Source organism: Labeo rohita, chromosome 1 (assembly GCF_022985175.1).
Source record: "Labeo rohita strain BAU-BD-2019 chromosome 1, IGBB_LRoh.1.0, whole genome shotgun sequence".
Taxonomy (NCBI): Eukaryota; Metazoa; Chordata; class Actinopteri; order Cypriniformes; family Cyprinidae; genus Labeo; species Labeo rohita.
In genome coordinates, this window is record NC_066869.1 from 49,759,356 (window position 1) to 49,778,106 (window position 18,751).

General features: G+C 34.2%; 2 protein-coding genes across 3 annotated transcripts; one reads left to right on the plus strand and one right to left on the minus strand.

The window, feature by feature from the left end:
- The first annotated feature begins 1,096 nt into the window (after positions 1–1,096).
- LOC127170975 (C3a anaphylatoxin chemotactic receptor) lies at positions 1,097–7,893 on the plus strand. Its single transcript, XM_051119363.1, has 2 exons — positions 1,097–1,170; positions 4,400–7,893. Exons 1-2 carry the CDS (start codon positions 1,142–1,144, stop codon positions 5,454–5,456), a joined length of 1,086 nt encoding a protein of 361 aa, XP_050975320.1. The 5' UTR covers positions 1,097–1,141; the 3' UTR covers positions 5,457–7,893.
- Positions 7,887–17,668, minus strand: cenpq (centromere protein Q). 2 transcript variants are annotated; one of them, XM_051119383.1, is made up of 9 exons: positions 17,614–17,668; positions 16,760–16,852; positions 15,223–15,277; positions 13,910–14,003; positions 13,744–13,812; positions 13,534–13,663; positions 13,344–13,454; positions 13,169–13,246; positions 7,887–8,082 (listed from the first exon to the last, which is right to left on the minus strand). In XM_051119383.1, the coding sequence occupies exons 2-9, from the start codon at positions 16,844–16,846 to the stop codon at positions 7,930–7,932; spliced, it is 777 nt and encodes a 258-aa protein (XP_050975340.1). In that variant the 5' UTR covers positions 16,847–16,852; positions 17,614–17,668; the 3' UTR covers positions 7,887–7,929. The 2 variants fall into 2 exon arrangements, with proteins under 2 accessions (XP_050975340.1, XP_050975331.1); XM_051119374.1 differs by having other exon boundaries at positions 13,335–13,454.
- Positions 17,669–18,751: the final 1,083 nt, after the last annotated feature.

Consider the following 18,751-nt stretch of genomic DNA (forward strand, 5'->3'; position numbering starts at 1 on the left):
CAACCACATCCTGCCTAGAGAGTGACATCTGTCATCATTCCCAAAACAATACACAAACTGAGGCTCATCGACCAGCACGCAGACTTGACCAAAAACATGAGCCCACATATTTAATGTGAGAACAGTATAGAACACAATTCTCACAGCAAATGAGGAGAAAAAAAGAAAAAAAAAGATCAACCACAGGAGTTTGATGGTATCAGTCAAACACATCTGAAAAATCGCTGAGTCTAATCTCGTGGTTTATTGATAAGGAAGTTTCAGTCCTACCAAGTTGTCTCAAGAGCGCAGTGACGCAACGCACATGTACACTTCAACACTTATGACACACGTAGAGAACGCAGCACGAATGCAGACAAGCCTCTGCGAGTTTCGGCTCAGTGAAAGTGCAGTTTACACCTAATAAATGAGACTTCACTAGTAGTGTCTTCTAAGGGAAGAATCATGTAAGTATTGCTTATAGTTAGAGTTAATGGGTTTGTATTAAACACCAGTAAGTTGTAGCAGAGCGTTTGATCTTTTTGACTCTTCAAATCATGTGTCCTGTTGAGGAGAGTTGTGGAATCCAGGGTAATTAGAGTTCACTAAAATCAGGAAAAGGAAATGTCATTATTTGAAATTAAATTTTGAAAAAAGGCAAGGCAACAAAGAAATAATGAAAAAAAAAGCAAAATGTAAAAAATAAAACCAAAATAAAAACTATATTACTACTAAAAGAAAATAATGGGACAAATTAAAATAAAATAAATAAAATAAATTAAAAAAATCTAAATTTTCTAATATTTCTTTAAAATAAACTAATAAATAAATCTAGTTAATATGTACAGTTGCAAAAAAAAAAAAAAGAGTCTCATTTTAAATTCCTCTGCACTCAAACCAGCTGTAATCCCAGACCTCATGAAGGATTCACATTTTATGAACTGCCCCTTATCATACGCAATAAATAAATATAGTAAATCAGCACATGAATGAAGATACTACATTTTAATGTAGTTTCATGCTGTCCATTGATGTTGCAATCGATTCGAAAGGGACAGTGTCATGTTTAAACCCTCCCACTGATAGTTTAAAGCACAGAAACACTCCCTCTCTTTTCTTTTATCCTCCATCAGCAAAAGCTCTCAGATCTCTGAGTCAATGCATGCAAGTCAACCAGAGCCTCATAAGAAGGTAAGACACTCATAAACCTCAACTATGACTAACCTGTAAAACTTTCTAAACAAATCAAGTTATTAATTTATTAATTAAATACAAAACCAGCTGAATCAGAGAATTTAAGGTAAAACTGAAATGCTCTCGTGTGGTGAACGTTGCATTCTAGATAAGCAGCGCTGTAGGTGTGTTCACATGCTAGGAATGCATTATGGATGTGTGTAAACAGGTTATGAATGTGAGGACAGCTGTGGGTGTAAGAAAGCTACGCCTTCAGGTAATAAAGTTAACATTCCTGCGACTCACCATTCATAAGAACACCACCACATCACGCCGCATGACCGCACAACTGCACCTGTATTTGATCTTAAGGTTTTAGTGATTGATAAAGCACTGATGGGGCTGTCTCACCTATCAGGTTTCTAGATATGGTTCTGTGGGATTGTTTGGCCTGTATTCTGATTCAGCAAGTAAAAATTGCGCATCCGATCGCTCACAATTTGAAGAATCATTCATGTCTGGAGCTGCTGCACTTTAACATTTCACAGAATCGCTCACCCCAAATTTAAAATCTTATTTGCTCACTTTCAAGTTGTTCCAAACCTGTATGAGTTTCTTTCTTCTGTTAAACACAAAAGACATTTTGAAGAAACAGTTGTGTTTACCCTGTTACAAAAAGACCTAGGGTGTTTATTTCATACCAATTATACTTCAAATCCACTGACATTTTACTTAAGACTTACTGATATAAAATTGTAATTAAACTTTATTTGGTCTGTTTCATTATTGCACAATGCATATTTCTTAATAATGTGACTAAAATGTGTTTTGACTTGATTGCATGATCTCAGAGCAATATCACTCTCTAAATGCAAAATATCTAAAGTGCAGCTGAAGTATACTTGGCTTGCAAAAGTTCCACTTTAGCACAATCTGTAGTTGTAACTCAACACTACTTCCGCACAATTGAGCACAACATTTGCTGTTCCAATCTAGCAGACTTTAAGTATACAAGGTTAGTATACCAGGGTATTCTTATTAAGCACATAAATATGTATTTGTAGTATACTTAGCACAAAAAAAAGTATGTAATGTAAAATTCAAAAACATTATTGCTTTAGTGTAATTTTGCCTTTAAACCAAACTTACAAAAATATACAATTATGATATGTATATTAGCATAATTATTATAAATATTAAATAATTACATTAACAGAATTCTTAACTAAAATTTTTTTTACAAAAAATACAATATTTTAAATTATTATTATTGCATATAAATTAATACAAAAATGGTATAAATATAAAATATATTGACATTATTCTGTCCTTTAAATACAAATAAATTTACAAAAATGTAAGATTTTACATTTTTATTATATATACACATTAGTATAATTTTGCTCTAAATATCTAAATACCATCTTAATGCAGGCAGTTGCATAGACCGCTTAGACTAGTCTTGCAAATTTTTCTTAAAGACTGGTCATAACTTTCATAAGCTTAATGTGAAACTGAAAAGACAGACTGATTAACCCTTGATTAACTGCTAGTTGCTCAAACTAACTTAAAGCTGCAAAACGATTAGTCGTGATTAATCGATTCAAAATAAAAATGTATGTTTGCACACTGTGTGTGTACTGTGTATATTTATTTTGTATATATAAATACACACACATACATGTATATATTACGAAAAAATGTTAGATTTTTATGTAAAATATTTATATATAATATAAATTACAAGTGTTTCAAATTTAATTTATTAATCGCGACTAATCGTTTTGCCGCTCTAAACTAAAGAACTTCTTAAGTCTTAAAGGGACAGTTCACATAAAAATGGAAATTCTGTCATCATTTACTCTCCCTCACGTTGTTCCAAACATGCAAGAGTTTCTTTCTTCTGTCGAACATTTATTTTAACCAAAATGGGGAAACAAACACCACGGACATCAATGAGGACCAACTGCATGCTTCAAAATATCTAATTTTGTGTTCAGCAGAAAGAAAGAAACGCATATGAGTTTGGAACGATCTGAGTGAATAAACGATGACAAAACTTTCATTTTTGGGTGAAATATCCTTTAACATTGTGGTTGTGTTTATGCAACCGCACAATGTTTGTGTTCCCTAAAACTGTGTCGTTGTAGTAGTAGTGTAGTTTTTAATGCCGTGTCAGCAACTGAGGCTACTTTCATTGCAAGAACTGAGTTATGAAACATACAAGCGTTGCACTAACACAATAAAAAAAAGTTGTGATTATATAAGATGCGTTACACTCACACATAATTGTTAAAGCCTTCTGGTAAAACACTACTAAACGGAGTTTACTGAATAAAAATGTTGTCTAGCTGCATTAAAAGCAGGACAATAAAACATGTTTAATGGAAAAGGCTTTGCACAACGTGCATAAATTTGAGTCTTCATCTTTTAGCAGAAATGCATGCATTTCCTATATGTGACCCTGGAGCACAAAACCAGCCTTGAGTAGCACAGGTATATTGTAGCAATAGCCAAAAATGCATTGTATGGGTCAAAATGATTTATTTTTCTTTTTTTCTTTTAATGATTAGGATATTAAGATCATGTTCCATGGTTTCTTACCATAAATATATCAAAACTTAATTTGTGATTAGTAATACGCATTGCTAAGAATTTAATTTGAACAATTTTAAAGGTGATTTTCGCAGTATTTTGATTTTTTGCACCCTCAGATTCCAGATTTTCAAATAGTTGCATCTCTGCCAAATATTGTCTTATCCTAAAAAAAAACAGCAAACAAACAAACACAAGTTAATTACACAAGATTTTTTACATTAACATACAATAAAAATTCTAAAACTTTTTCTGTAAAAGAGTTTTCTACACACATTAAAAGCAGGACAGTCCAATAAAATGTTTGATAGAAAGGGGAATTATTGTCCTGTCCTAACAAACCATAGATCAATGGAAAGCTTATTTATTCAGCGTTCAGATGATGTATAAATCTCAATTTCACGAAATTGACCCTTAAGACACACCTATAGTGTGCTTTTATTCATATAGTACCTTCCTAAAAAGAACTAATGCAGAAAGCATTGTGACATGGCCATACTTTATTTCATTGAAAACAAAGCATTTCATAATGCTTCCAGAAAGAGGAAACTGCACACAACTTCCTTCATTTTTCATCCAGAGAACATACAGATGTGTTTCTTAAGCATAACGAAATGCCTCAAGTGAACGTGTCTCACTTGTTTTTCCACAGAGAACCAATGAACACCTCCAACCACACCAATTCCACCGTCTACCCCAGCGAGGGCATGCGCGTGCTGCAGATGATCATGACCGTTACGATCTTCATCGTGGGCGTTTCTCTAAACGCTCTGGTGGTCTGGGCGTTGGGGATTCGAGTTTGGTGCCGCAACAAAGGAATGAGCGGTGAAACGCAGAGTGCCGACAGCTTCCGGATCTACGTGGTGAACCTGGCACTCGCCGACTTGGTGCTGTTGTTACGTACGCCGCTGATGCTGCCCTACTTGGTGAACAACTTCACTTGGACATTGGGGGTGCCTGCATGCAAGCTGGTGATTTATTTGCGATGCCTGGGATTGTACGCGAGCGCGTTCCTGCTGTGCGCCGTCGCGGTGGAGCGCTGCTTGTGTCTCATGAGACCAGTCTGGGCTCGACTGAAACGCCCTCGTTGGGCCGTGCCGCTGGCCTGCGCCGCAATATGGGTGTTGGCGGCGGTCTTCGCTGTGCCATATATCAGCACGGCCAAAGTCATTAACTGGGAGAACCGCATGGCTTGCGTAGAAAGCGATGTTGATGTAGGACAAGCCTTAATCGTGCTGGAGACCGTGGCGGGATTCTTGCTCCCTCTGGTGATCTTCTTGTCCTGCAACATCGCCGTGATTTTTTGTGCAAAGAAAGCTGAGAGCGCAATGTCTTCACCTACCTCGGCATCCGGACCGGGTTACACATCCCACCGACTGAGCCGCCTCTACCGCGTACTCCTCCTCACCATGCTCCTCTTCCTCACCTGCTGGGTGCCGTACTTCACCTGCCGCTTTTTGAGGGCCCTCTCGAACAAGCGCCTGGGCTGGGAGAAGGTCAAAGAAGGAGCGATCGGAGCGGCATACGTGGCGCTGTTTCTGGTTTACGTAAAGAGCGCGCTCAACCCCGTCCTGTACGTGTTCGCGGCTCGCGGACTCGGACGCACGGTTCGCGCGTCGCTCATCTCGACGATCGAGCGGGTCTTTAACGAGGAGTTATCAGAGTCTTTACGCAGAAAGTCCTTACGAAGGAGGGATTCTGAGTTTTAAAATACTGATCTGCAGACGGACAACATCGGAGATCACAAGCAGAAAACAGTGTAAATCTCAAGAGACTAGGGCTGGGCGATTTTATCAATTTATTCAAATTTCATGTTTTGCCATGTATTTTCTTAGAAATCGAAGAATCGTGATTTTGAATAGACATATTAACAAACGTTCGAATTAGACACTCTGACAATATGCCAGTGATAACAGGAAAGAGAAAAGCGTGATGTGCTCATACGCACACAGAATGAGCTTTTGTGTTGACAAAGATGCAACACAGGCAGTGGAATAGGAAAAACGTGCAAGAAGGTGGGAGTGAACTTCTTTTAATTTGAGTGCCGTGTTTTTATAATGCTGCTTCACGCATAAGATGAGAGCGCAACAGTCAAACGCATCCATGTTTACATAGAAAAAACAATTTCAAAAGCAGCGCAATCACATAAAAAAACCTGTGAAGAACTACTGTATGTCTGATATTTCATGTTTCATCATGATGATAGGCTGAAGGCTGCTGTTTTTTTCTTTTTACAGCACATTTGTAGTTAATAGTTTACTGGTGTTATACCTGGTGTTATACATGTGGAAAACGTGGACTGAATCGCAGAATCCAGTTATTAAAATATAATTTACAGTTTAATGCAGAATGTCACGGAATGTGTCAAAGTTTGGATGAATGAATCAAACGTAGGTCATTATACTTAAATCACGATACGGACAAATATTTGTAAATATTAAGCTGCAAAACAACTGTTTAAATATGAATTCTGTTTGTCTCTGTGGTAACGAATGGCACAGACGTGCCGTTTCGTTTACTACTCGTACTGAAGCGTGTGTGGTCTCACTAAATGAGGACATAATAACATGGACAAAATCTCAAGAACTGCTCTGAGCATTTTACTGTTTCATTAGAGCAAAACTATCGTCGTATCATATACACCGAAAAGGTATAAATATAAATGTTTGGTTTCACATGAAGACATTGCGGCAGAAATACATTACTATTGTTCAGTAAAATGTACATACTACTACTACTAAAATTATTAAAACCTTATTTTTAAGGAATAATCATATATTTCTTCACTGTTTTAGTTGTAATAGTAAATCCCCTTTAATTGCGAAAAAATACAATTTGTTTAATTTTAGTTCATTATAAGATACATGAAATTAATGCTTTATGCTTTCATTTGATAAAATGAAAAATGCAAATAAACATTTCACAAAGCTACTGTAAGAATAAATGAAACTGCATTCAAATATTTAGACATGCTAGAACAAAGAATTTGACTAAAACTAAGGTGGGCAAAAATAAAACATTTCACAGGGCCCTAAACATGTCATTTTTTGTTAAAGTTTTAATAAATTGATATTAAATTGTTAAAATAAGTTTAATAATTTAATGACTAATTAGACATGCTTTTTGACTATCAAAATGTCATTTAACCATTAAAAGTCCAGAGAAATTTAAATGGAAAAAACAGAATTTAAATAAATAAATAAATAAATAAAAAAAAAAATAATAATAATAATTTTGGAAAAAATAAAACGGATTTCATAGACCCCTAATGTTATACCTTCAGCCATTTTCAATTACCTTGACTTTTGAGCTTTTTTAAAAGCATTTTGGCTTATTTCTTACCATATAATATGTATAAGAGAAGTTTGTACAAGATATAGTTGTAGTTCATGCATCTCAGAGATATTTAAAAAAAAAAAAAAAGTGATTTGTTTAACATTTACATCATGTTGCATGGTGCAACTGGAATAGAATTTTCTTTAACAAGAGGGTTAATAAAGAAAAAGTTACTTGAATCGTGTAGTTACATTTTCAAGTTGACTAGTTAAAAATCATTTTAAAAATATATAGAAAAAATAAATAAATAAATAAATAAATAAATGGTCATAATAAAAAAAAAAAAAAAACAGAGTAATTTTAATTTTTTGCCATATCGCCCAGCCCTACAAGACACTGACTGAAACTTCATTTGATGGACATGAAAGCATTTCCCAAGAACTGTTCTGTAATTTACACGATTTTTTTTAATCTTGGATTTAATTGTGATGCATTGTACCACTTACATTTTAGGAACAGCAAATGAAAGACTTTCCTGTGACTAAAGGCTTAAATTAAGCATAAAGAATGTTCTGTTATATCTTACGCTGTACAAATGTGCCTTACATAAAACATTTTCATTAGCAAAACATTTAAAACAAAAGATCAGACATCAAACCAAACATGTTAAGGATTAAGATGATGTTGTTAATCAGTTTATCATATATAATCTTGACAGACAGCAGAAAGTTTCCTATCAAAGCTAAATCTGAAAGTAAAACTGAATTCCAGCGCTTGATGCTGCAGTATTAATGCTCGATAAGAATGTAATTTCCGTGTCTATTTCTCTATGCAACCTTGTCGTTTTTAAATAAATAAGCAGTTATTTTGTTTATGTGTAAAGTTTAGTGTCTTTGTCTGTGACGCTCAGTCCAGGGCTGTGTCTCTGTGAGCTGCTTGCACTGCATCCACCTGTTTATGTGCGAGCCTCAGAAAGGTCCTCACATCCTCGAGGACAGGAGCCGCCTGAAGCGCTTGGACCACCGCCGGAGGATCGGGGACGATCTTCATGAGGTGCTCCTGAAGGACCAATAACACATGAGTCTGTAAATCAGGGTTTACGATTAAAACAAAAACAAGTATCTGCCAATGGAGTCAGAAAAATCTCCAAAATCTCCAAGGAGATTCTAACTCAGGTCATTTTGTTCACATTTTTAGAAAACAAGATTAATTTATCTTCATTTTGCAGCTCAAGTAAGTGTATCTTGATTTAAGGATGTTTAGATATTTATTTTGAACAAGAAAAAATACTTAGGAAGATTTGTTTTTTGGCACTGGATCCAACATTTAATGTCACAACTTAAGAATTTAAGACTTTCTGCTCTGACTTAAGACCTTTTAAGGCCTTAATTAGTGAAAGACTTTTTTTAAGACTCACGAAAACCCTGGTAATTCAGCACATGGTCCTGCTTGACTTGAATTAAGCTGCAATTACGCCTAAAACCAGCCATTCACTTTGGATCGCAGTTGCTCATTTGTTGTGATTAGCAAAAGCATATTGTGAATCACTTGCACAACATTTCCAAAAAGTACCCTGTTTGGTGTTGAAACTGCTTTTCCTGAAAACATTGCATCAAGTCTGTCTGTATTACTTTGCTAATGCTCCATATAAGGTGAAGGTTTCTCAACATGTGTTTTAACTCTGTACACACTACGGAGTGCATTTTTCATGAAGATGTGGTGAAGTAGGTGTCAAAACCTCACACCATAGAACAAAAAATGTTGCTGCCGTCTGTGAACCCGGCCATACTTGGCTGATTCATTATGCACAAATTACACATTAAGGCTTTTGAGGCTCACTAGTCCGTAACGTTTTACTGATCAACATAAATACTCTAATTCAAAACACTACGGCCACGTACACACTGTAGCTAAATTCAGTTGTCAGTTCAAATTTTACATCTGCATTGCGTTCTGTACACACATAATTCACTAAAATACACGAGTGACAACCACATTCAACAACTGCATTAACTCCCAAAATATAGAGTTAGTGACAACCGCATTCAGAGAAATTCTATACAGTGTGTACGAAACTGAACTGAACAACTAGTTGTTAATGACGTATTTAAACCCGCATCAGAAATGTGTCTTCATCTGTATTTCAAGTTTATTCCAAGTCTTAACCTTAGCACATTTTGACACGGGGCTAGTTGTGCTCACGAGCCCTGCGGTAAAGTGTCAGTGTTCCCAGATCTTCATAGAAAAAAACACTACAAACAAGTACAAGCACAAAAAAAATACTAAAACACCCAAAAGCTTTATGTTTTATGAAGCCAAAAAAATTACATATCTTATATCCACAACATTAACCCCATAAAATGCCTAGCTTTATGAGCTAAGACCAAACAACAGGGCTCTACAGTGCAACCATTTTAGTCATTTGTGACTGAAAACACATTTCGGAGCATCAGTGCGACTGACCCAACCCGCATATTTGTGTTTGCGCTGAGGGAAACTTCAAAAGTTTCTACGTGTTTTTGCAATGTTGAGTAATGTACCACAGACGTCTCTCACCAATCCTTTTACAAACAACGTGTAGAGAGAGTGTAAATAAGAGATTCATTGTGCACTTGATTATAATGGAACTCTGTGATGAACTAAGATTAGTGAGAGCTTTTAATGATTTTTAAGTATTGATTTAATACAACAGTTAAATAAAGAACAACTTAATATTAAGTGACTTACATGGTCTGACTATAACACTATTGCCTGATTTTGCTCTAATTCGTCATCAAAAATAGTTTAAAACAAGTCACTGAGCCGTTTCACATCTCCATTCAAACACAGCACTGTTTTGTTTATGAATGAACATGCGTTTTTAAACAAATCTACTGAGTAAATCATTCAATTACCATTCATTCGTAAAGACAGTTACTTGCTTTATTCCTGCATGAATCAGCTGTTTGAATGAATCAAATGAATGAATGATTCAATAATTAAATCAGTGACTTTTTTTAAGAAGCTTATAAAATATAATTTTTTAAAAATTTGACACAAAAGACAATATACTTTTAATAAAATCGGAAAAATACCATTACAAAGGTAAAAACAAAATTCCCCTTTAAATCACTTTAAGGAGTCAAATATGGGGAAATATCCATAATGAGAAGGCAAATTTTTGATCATATTTTTTGATTATTGTTTAGAATGTGCTCCTGAAATGTTGACTGTGCTCCTAAATTTTTAAGTTAGACACAGAAGTGGTCCTAAAAAGAAAAGTAAGCATAGAGCCCTGAACAACATGCCTAAAAGCGCTTGTACATACGAGGACATGGCAACACTGCAAGACAGCGTTCTCTAAAGCAGCCTCTCCAGCATAAACAAAGCACAGCACATCTATCAGCGGAAGTTTGGTGAAAATTGACCAAAAAAAAAAAAAGTTGTGTGTAGAAAAAGTGTAAGAGTGTTTAGCCAAAAAAGGCAGATACCAAACGGCTAAATTCTCATTTACTCCTGCAAGATGCCAAAATGTTGCTGTTGTTACAGCTGTCTTTTCTGGAACTTGCAGTGTGTCCATGGCCTACTTGTGGTCAAGGTGACAACCGAAAATGAATTCCAAAGTGATAAAATCAATATTGATATTACTCAGATTGCAACTGGTCATCTTATTTGGGAGAAATGTCCCTAAAAAATGTCCCATTTTACACAAATTCCAAAAAAAGAAAAAAAAGAAAAAGTAAAAGAAAAAAGAAAAAGGACAAGAGAGTCTATTTTTAGAACCATTAAGACTTAAAGCATTGCGACATTATTTTTATGGCATATAAACACATTTGCTTGCAAATCATCATTGCAGCAATGCAACAAACCTGTGAACTCAACATTTTGGGAATTTATAATGTTTCTCAATAGTTCAATAGTTCAACAGTTTCTCACATTTCTGTATTTTTTTTTTTTAAATCAGCATAGACTTTTTATATCATAATTATTTTTTCTCACAGTTCTGAGAAAAAAAAAGTCCAAAATGAGATGTGAATGATATAAATGCAGAATTGCAAATCTGAGAGAAAAAAAAATCTGAATTGCGAGATGTTAATTCAGAATTGTACGTTTATAACAAGCAATTCTAAGAGGAAAAAATCCAAACTGCAAGATATAAACTCATACAAGAAATACAATAAATAAATGCAGAATTGCATCATAAAATCACAATCCAGTGGAAAAACGCTACAATTGCAAATCACGCGTTTATAACTTGGAAAAGTCTAAGATATAAATTGCGAAAATGATCTAAACTGTGAGACAAAAAGTTTAACTTTATAAAAATTAAATTTTTTATTCAATGGTGTTTACAAAAAAGTCAGAACTGAAAGATATAAACGTAATTGCAAGAAAGTACAATTACCTTTTTTTATTTATTTTATTCTTTGGTCTATAGTAAGCAGATACTAACATATAAATATATATCCATTACACATGACAATTGCTTAACTGTCAAAGAAATAAATTCATAATGCCAAAAAACTTAACAGGCCTATGAACAAAAACCTTCTCTTCAAGCAAAACCTCATTTATCATTTAATTCTATGCTTAAATATGACCCTGGAGCACATTTAAGGGTCAAATTTTTAAATTCAGATTTATACATCATCTGAAAGCTGAATAAATAAGCTTTCCATTGATGTATTTGTTAGGATAGGACAATACTTGAAATACAAATCTGGAATCTGAGGGTGCAACAATTCAAAATATTGAGAAAATCACCTTTAAAGTTGTCCAGCAATGCAATAAAGTTCTTATCATTGCATATTACTCAGGCATGAAAATGGGTCAGGGGTGAAAAAGGTGAGAAGGGTGCTCGAGGGGTGATGTGGCCTCTGATGAGGTCGGGAGGTGGGGGGACTCCCACAGAATAAATATTACGGCCTCATTAGGGGACATGCTGTAACTTAACTTATTTATTCTTCCATCAAGATTGACAGCCAAGTTTTTTGTTTTTTGTTTGTTTTTTTGGGCAAAGAAATCAACCTAATAAGTGTTTTCTACCATTATCGAAAAACATACCATCAACCACAAATGCTATTTGCTATTGCAGACAGAGCATGCCAGAAAAAAAACATGTTTGATAAAAGTTTCCCTTTGCCAGTTTTACAGTAGCCAAATAAGTTGAATGGAATAATAAGCCAAGCACAGGTTCTGAAAAAATACTGTATTGACATTTGTCTAAAGACATATGAAATAGAGCTGCATCGTTCTGCCCTAACACACTCATACTGCAAAAATAATGTTTGTATTAGTGTTAACGATACTTTAGCATTAAATGTAACTTACTCTCTTAAGGGTACGTTCACATGAAGCGTCTAAAAACACGTGGAAAACGCGAGGCGCGTCGCTTCCTCCACCAATTTCAGAGCGCTTGGGTGCTCGCGCTTCTGTAGCATCTGCTGTTACTAGGCAACCGTGAAGGCGCTGTCAGTTACAAAAACATTTCTGCTTTGGATTTTAAACTGCGCGGCTCCATTGAAAATAAATAGTTTGCACGCGCAAAACGGGCTGCATGTGAACGGCGACTAAGCCTTTGGTGACACATACACACCACGAAATTAAATTGTGGATCTCTCCCCTGTCGTCTTCTCCCACGCGGATTGTCCCGCAGGAAGAAATGGCGCCCTGGAGGTCAGTGGATGGCACGCACGGTCTACGAACGCGGGACGCTCAGCTTTCACGATTTGAAATGGCTCAAATCCACTTTATATTAAGTTTTAATTAATCAATAAATACCATCCAAGACCCCTCCCCCCACCCCCTCAAAAAGAATTTCTCATCAGATCTACACGATTCACGTGGGTCACCTGTTTTGGCTTCAAAATGGCGAATTTCGCCGAAAGGTGAGGGATTTTCATGCCTGATTACTAATCAAAAATTACGTTTTGATATATTTACGGTAGGAAATGTACAAAATATTTTCATGGAACATGATCGTAATATCTTAATGATTTTTGGCATAAACTTACAATTTTGACCCATACAATGTATGTATAATGTATCTATACTTATGACTGGTTTTGTGGTCCAGGTGTCACAAATATGACTTCTTCAAAGTTAAAAAAGCAATCTCGACTGTAGTTCATAGGTTTCATTTGACCGGAAATGTAGTGTGATGTACCTGTAGCGTCGGCTCATTGACTGGACGAGACGGTAAAGCAGAAAGACGCAGAACTGTCTGTTCTGACAGCTGGAGAAACTGGAACAGATCAGAGACAAACACCAGGATTAAACAACCATCGGTAAAACCAGTTGCGTGTCAGCAAATTAACGAAGCGTGCTTCAACCTCTTGTGCCTTTTCCTCTTCATCCTCTAGTTTGCTTCTCATTATCCTGCATTTCTCCTCCAAGCTATCCATCTGCACCTCCATCTCCTCCAGAGTGCTTACGACCGAGCGCACGTTCTCCTGAACACACAAAGGTTAATAAGTGGCCGTGTCATGATCAACCGATCAACTGATCATCGTGATTCTGTTCGTTCATCACCTCTAAAGCCTCAAGCGTCTTCCTGCCATTCTCAGACTTCTTACTCTCTGCTTTGAACTGATGGGACACGTGCATAAGGTCTCCATGTTTCGTTGGGGGAACAGAAAGCTGTGCACACTTAGTCAGGAACCTGCGAAAGCATAGTGGGAAAGAGTCAGGCCTGAAGTGCTTGGAAAAACAAAAGGAGGTGTTTGGCAGAACCTCTCTTACTGGTCTTTAAGGAGGTTGAGATGCTTCTGCGATTCTTCTTTTTCTCTGCTTTTCAATGCCAGTACGGATCTTTGTGAGTCAAAAGAACGAAGAAAAGATAACAATCAGACCGTGACGAGGAAGCAATCTGCACGCACACGTAATTATTTCATAACATGTTACTCACAGTACGGACAAACCCAGCATGTTCTCCAGAGCCAGTAGGGAAGACTTGGTCAGCGGCCTCCAGTTTGCCTTATTCTTACTCTTTCCAGCAATCGCTGAGGTTTTAACACAAAATCAGAGGAAAAATAGTTATGCCATTAATCACTGTAAAACAACAGACCGATATATTCAGACACAATACAGAATTTTAAAGAAATAATTCAGCTAAAAATGCCAATTCTGTCATCATTTGATGACATCTTAGACCTCACCCACACGTTTACATTAGGCATGCATTCATCATATTTGATTTTTATTCACATTAATTATAAATTAATTTTTAATCAATTAATGTTAATGCATATACAAAGACCCTTTTATTTCTTAACACATTTTAGATTCATTAAGATAATACAGTTTTTAGTAAAAAGTCACCTTATTTTAATATTTTCCTGTTTATTTTTTTGTAATTTTTACTATTTTTTTGTTTTTATGTCTACATATTTTTATTAATTTTTATTTCAGTTTATTTTAGTGCACTAAATTGCTTTATTTCAGTAATTGTTTTATTTTATTTCAAGTAATTTAAATTTTAATTTCAATTTAGTTAACTATAATAACCATGCTGCAATGTAAATATCAGGTTTACAGAAATATATCCTTAATAAATACATGTAATTGCGGTTTCCTCCATGTATAAACAATAATTCAAGAGCATTTTAATAAATTAATGTTTGGTATTATTAATGTTATAGTGTATATATAGAAAATAAAGCTGGATTTTTTTTTCAAGATTTATTTCATGGATTGAACATGGATCTCCTTTAAATTTAAGTTTTAAATTAAATTCACTGTGTGAACAGTACAATTTTTTTTTAAAGCTTTTTTATTTCACATATTTAATCTTTCTAAAGCCCATTTGATTGGTTTCACTGATGTCAAATATAAGTATTTATAAATGAGATTTCTGAAAGATATTACACCTTCCATTTCACCTGGATGAACTGTTTATGATACTTTATGGCACTTTCTGAAGTCTAATGTTCACGGTTTGCTTTAACTGCATGATAAAAAGCAGAATAAACAATCTGCTTTTCTTTTTGAGTTTTACAGAATCTACGTCATGTGTGTGTGTTAGAAAATGATGGCAGAATTGACATTTTCAGAGGAACGGGGGAAACAAAGGCTTTTCAGTAGCTCATTGTTGTTGTTGGCAAACTTTCAGAAACAAGAAACTCAGCAGGTTGACAAATGAGTTTCAGAATAAGCTCACCTTACGCAATGAGTCTGCTGAAGCGTTCAAGTACAGACATCTCACATCATTTCTCAACTTACCGTCATGTTTCTTTGATGACTCCGGACGTGGGCCTTCAGCAATGGCTTTGGACGTCTGAAAGAAAAGCATTGAGCATGTTTATATTGTAGCTTTTATTGATTTTTATCATATTTTAATAATCTAATAAGTGCTTTTTTCACTAATTCAAGGAGCTGATTCAAAAAATTGTGCCTGTTTTGATGAAGCACATCAGGCTTTCTTACGAAATATCATGCATTTTGTAGCATTTTTACTTTCCACAACCATTTGTGTGGTCAGGAAGTCTTGTTTTACCCCTTAATCAGCAGAAAAACACCACAAAGACACAATTCCTGACTTCACATGTGCCCAAACACAACTGTTTGTTCAGTTCTCAGCTACTTTTCACATGTATGAATTTCACATATATGAAATTAAAACGTTTTTAAGACCAAGCACAGAAATTTTAGGGAATAAACTGAAAACAACTCAATACAACACAGTCTCTAAATGTAAATGTTCCCAACAGACCTCTATTACTGCTTAATAAATTGTCTTGAGAAACTGATCAAAACTAAATGTTTATGATTAAAAAAAAAAAAATCTGTTAGTGGGCACATACGGACATTGACAGATATTTATTCTTGTTTTAAACATAAACTCACTTAATTTTGCTCAGTTTCTCAGAAAACAAAACTCCATATGTTCATTTTGCATCTCAAGTGTATCTTGATTTAGGATGTTTAGATATTTGTGTTGGAAAACGAGGCAGAAATACTGAGGGATATTCTTTTTGTTGCAGGGCATGCAACATTTAATGTCATGTCTTTAATGAAATTAAGACTTTCTGCTTTGATTAAAGACCTTTTAAGCCCTTAATTGGAACATCAAACTCAGAATCATCAAATCAAGCAATATCAGGGTTTTTTTTGTAAAATATTATATTGATAAGAAAAAAACACTTGTGCTAATTACAATCTTTTCCAGATGCACTTTTTTTTTTTTAGTATAACAAAAGATCACATTTGTGACCCTGGACCACAAAACCAGTCTTAAGTCGCTGGGGTTTATTTCTATCAGTCGCCAAAAATACATTGTATGGGTTAAAATTATTGATTTTTCTTTTATGGCAAAAATAATTTGGAAATTAAGTATAGATCATGTTCAATTAAGATATTTTGTAAAATTCCTACTGTAAATGTATGAATGAAAATGAATCAATGAAAAGCTTATTTATTCAGCTTTCATATGATGTATAATTTTGAAAAAATGATCCTTATGACTGGTTTTGTGATCCAGGGTCACATTTAGAATATACCAAATTGTTATTTTAGTATTAAATCTAAAATCAGGAAAACTATATTACTGATAAATGAATTGGGCATTGTATGCATGTATCTGGATGTTAGTAGTTGTAAAGTGAGACATACATAAATTCCTTATGACTGTTCATATATTAATATGAACAATATATTGTTTTATACATTTTTAATAAAAGGCTTTAATGGCAAAAAAAATAATTATTATTATTATTAATGATAATAATAATAAATTCGAGTTCGGCCAACTGCGTCTCACTTTATCGGTCTTGTGTGTGTTCCTGTCTGCGGCTCCTCTGGGGCCCCGTGTGGAGGCCCTTCCTGACCCTCGGGCTGGTTTCATCATCAAAAACTGCAGAGAAAAACACGAAGTGAGTCAGACCAGCTCAAAACCTGACAAAACCTCAAGATATGTAAAACAAACCACTGACAACTACATGTACTACAGTATCATACTGTATCGCTTACCAAAATGAACTAGTGTAGTTTTGGTTTTTAGTAGGTTGGTTGTAGTTTTTGGGTTTTTTTGGGGTTTTTTTTTAGTTTTTTTTAAAATGTTTATTATCATTTGTTAACCACAGTTTTAGTGCACATACTGTGATTAAACTATGGTTGGTACAGCAAAACTGCTTAATTTGAGGTTATCATGATTTAACTATAGTAACCATGTTTTTTTGGTTTTATTTGTAGTAAACCCATGGTTAATTTTCGGAAGCGATAGTTGTTTTTAAATAGGATAAAGCATTTTTTTTAGATATGCGGCACGGTTATACTATAGTACTCTTTGTATACTATGGTACAGTACCGTGGTATTCTTTAAAGAACAATGGAATACGAATGTGGAAAATATAAAAGACTATAAAACTATAAAATAAAAGAGAACGACGCGACGCGTCAAATCTACACAGCTTTGTTTATTATAAAGGAAGACACTTGTTTTTATCGCGTCGCGTGTAGAAACAGCAGCTGTTTTCTCACTCATTACACACTGATAAGAACAATGAGGAAAAACTGTAGCGATTCGATAAATATGTTAAGCTTAAAACAAGCAAAACTCGCTAATTCATCGTCTATGTACGACACGTCTACACAGACCGCCGCTTCAGTACTCACCGGATTCGCGCCACACTGTTCAAAGCGCGAACTGAAGTGCGCATGCGCGAAGAGAACTGACACTTCCTACTTGGGCAATCTTTGTTAACTTTATTTTTATTAAATGTACTCGTTTGCGTTCATTCGTGCATTACGTCTTAACTACATTTTTAAATTACCAAATATTTAATATAAAATTAAATAGAGTAGTATGGAAGCTTATTTTTTTGGACCCGTGATAAAAAAAAATCATTGCGACTATATATGTATATATATATACATAATTTTGTTTTTAATTACCAAATATATAATGATTTTTTTATCACGGGTCGAAAATAAGCTATATATATATATAAAATTTCTGTTGACAGTTCATAATTTTGGGGTTATAAGCTATCAATTCTGAGAAAATTCTGAAAAGTCTGAATTATGACACACAAACTTACAACTGCAAGATAAAAAAGTGAGAATAAAAATTCGCAATAATGTTTTTAGAATTTATCTATTTATATTTTATGGTGGGGAAAACTTGCGAGATATAAATTCAGAATTCTGAGTAAAAAGTCAGAGTTGTAAAATAAATTTACAACATTTTTTACATTTATTATCATCATTTTATTACAATTTATTATTGTTATTATTATTATTTGTTATGTTATTAACACAGAAACAAAAAAACGAGATGTAAACCCAGAAAAAAAAAAAACATAGACTCAAGGTTCTGAGAAAATTGTTAACAATAATAATAATAATAATAATAATAAAATTAAATTAAAAAAAAGCTTTTTCCCCCATAGTGGAAATGCACTGTGGTTAATGTACAAAAGATATAAATAAGATATATCTAAGTTAGATATAAATAAATGAAAAATTAAATAAATAAATAAATAAATAATAAAATTAAAAAATGTGCAATTACTAAATTGTGAGATATAAAAAAAATCTGAGAAAAAGTCAGAATTTTAAAATAAAAAGTCGTGATTACATTTTTAAAATTTATTATCATCATTTTATTACAATTTATTATTGTTATTATTATTATTATTATTTGTTATGTTATTAACACAGAAACAAAAAAACAAGATGTAAACAAACAAACAAAAAAAACTTGCAACTGCTTGTTTTTATCTTGCAATTGCAAAACATAGACTCAAGGTTC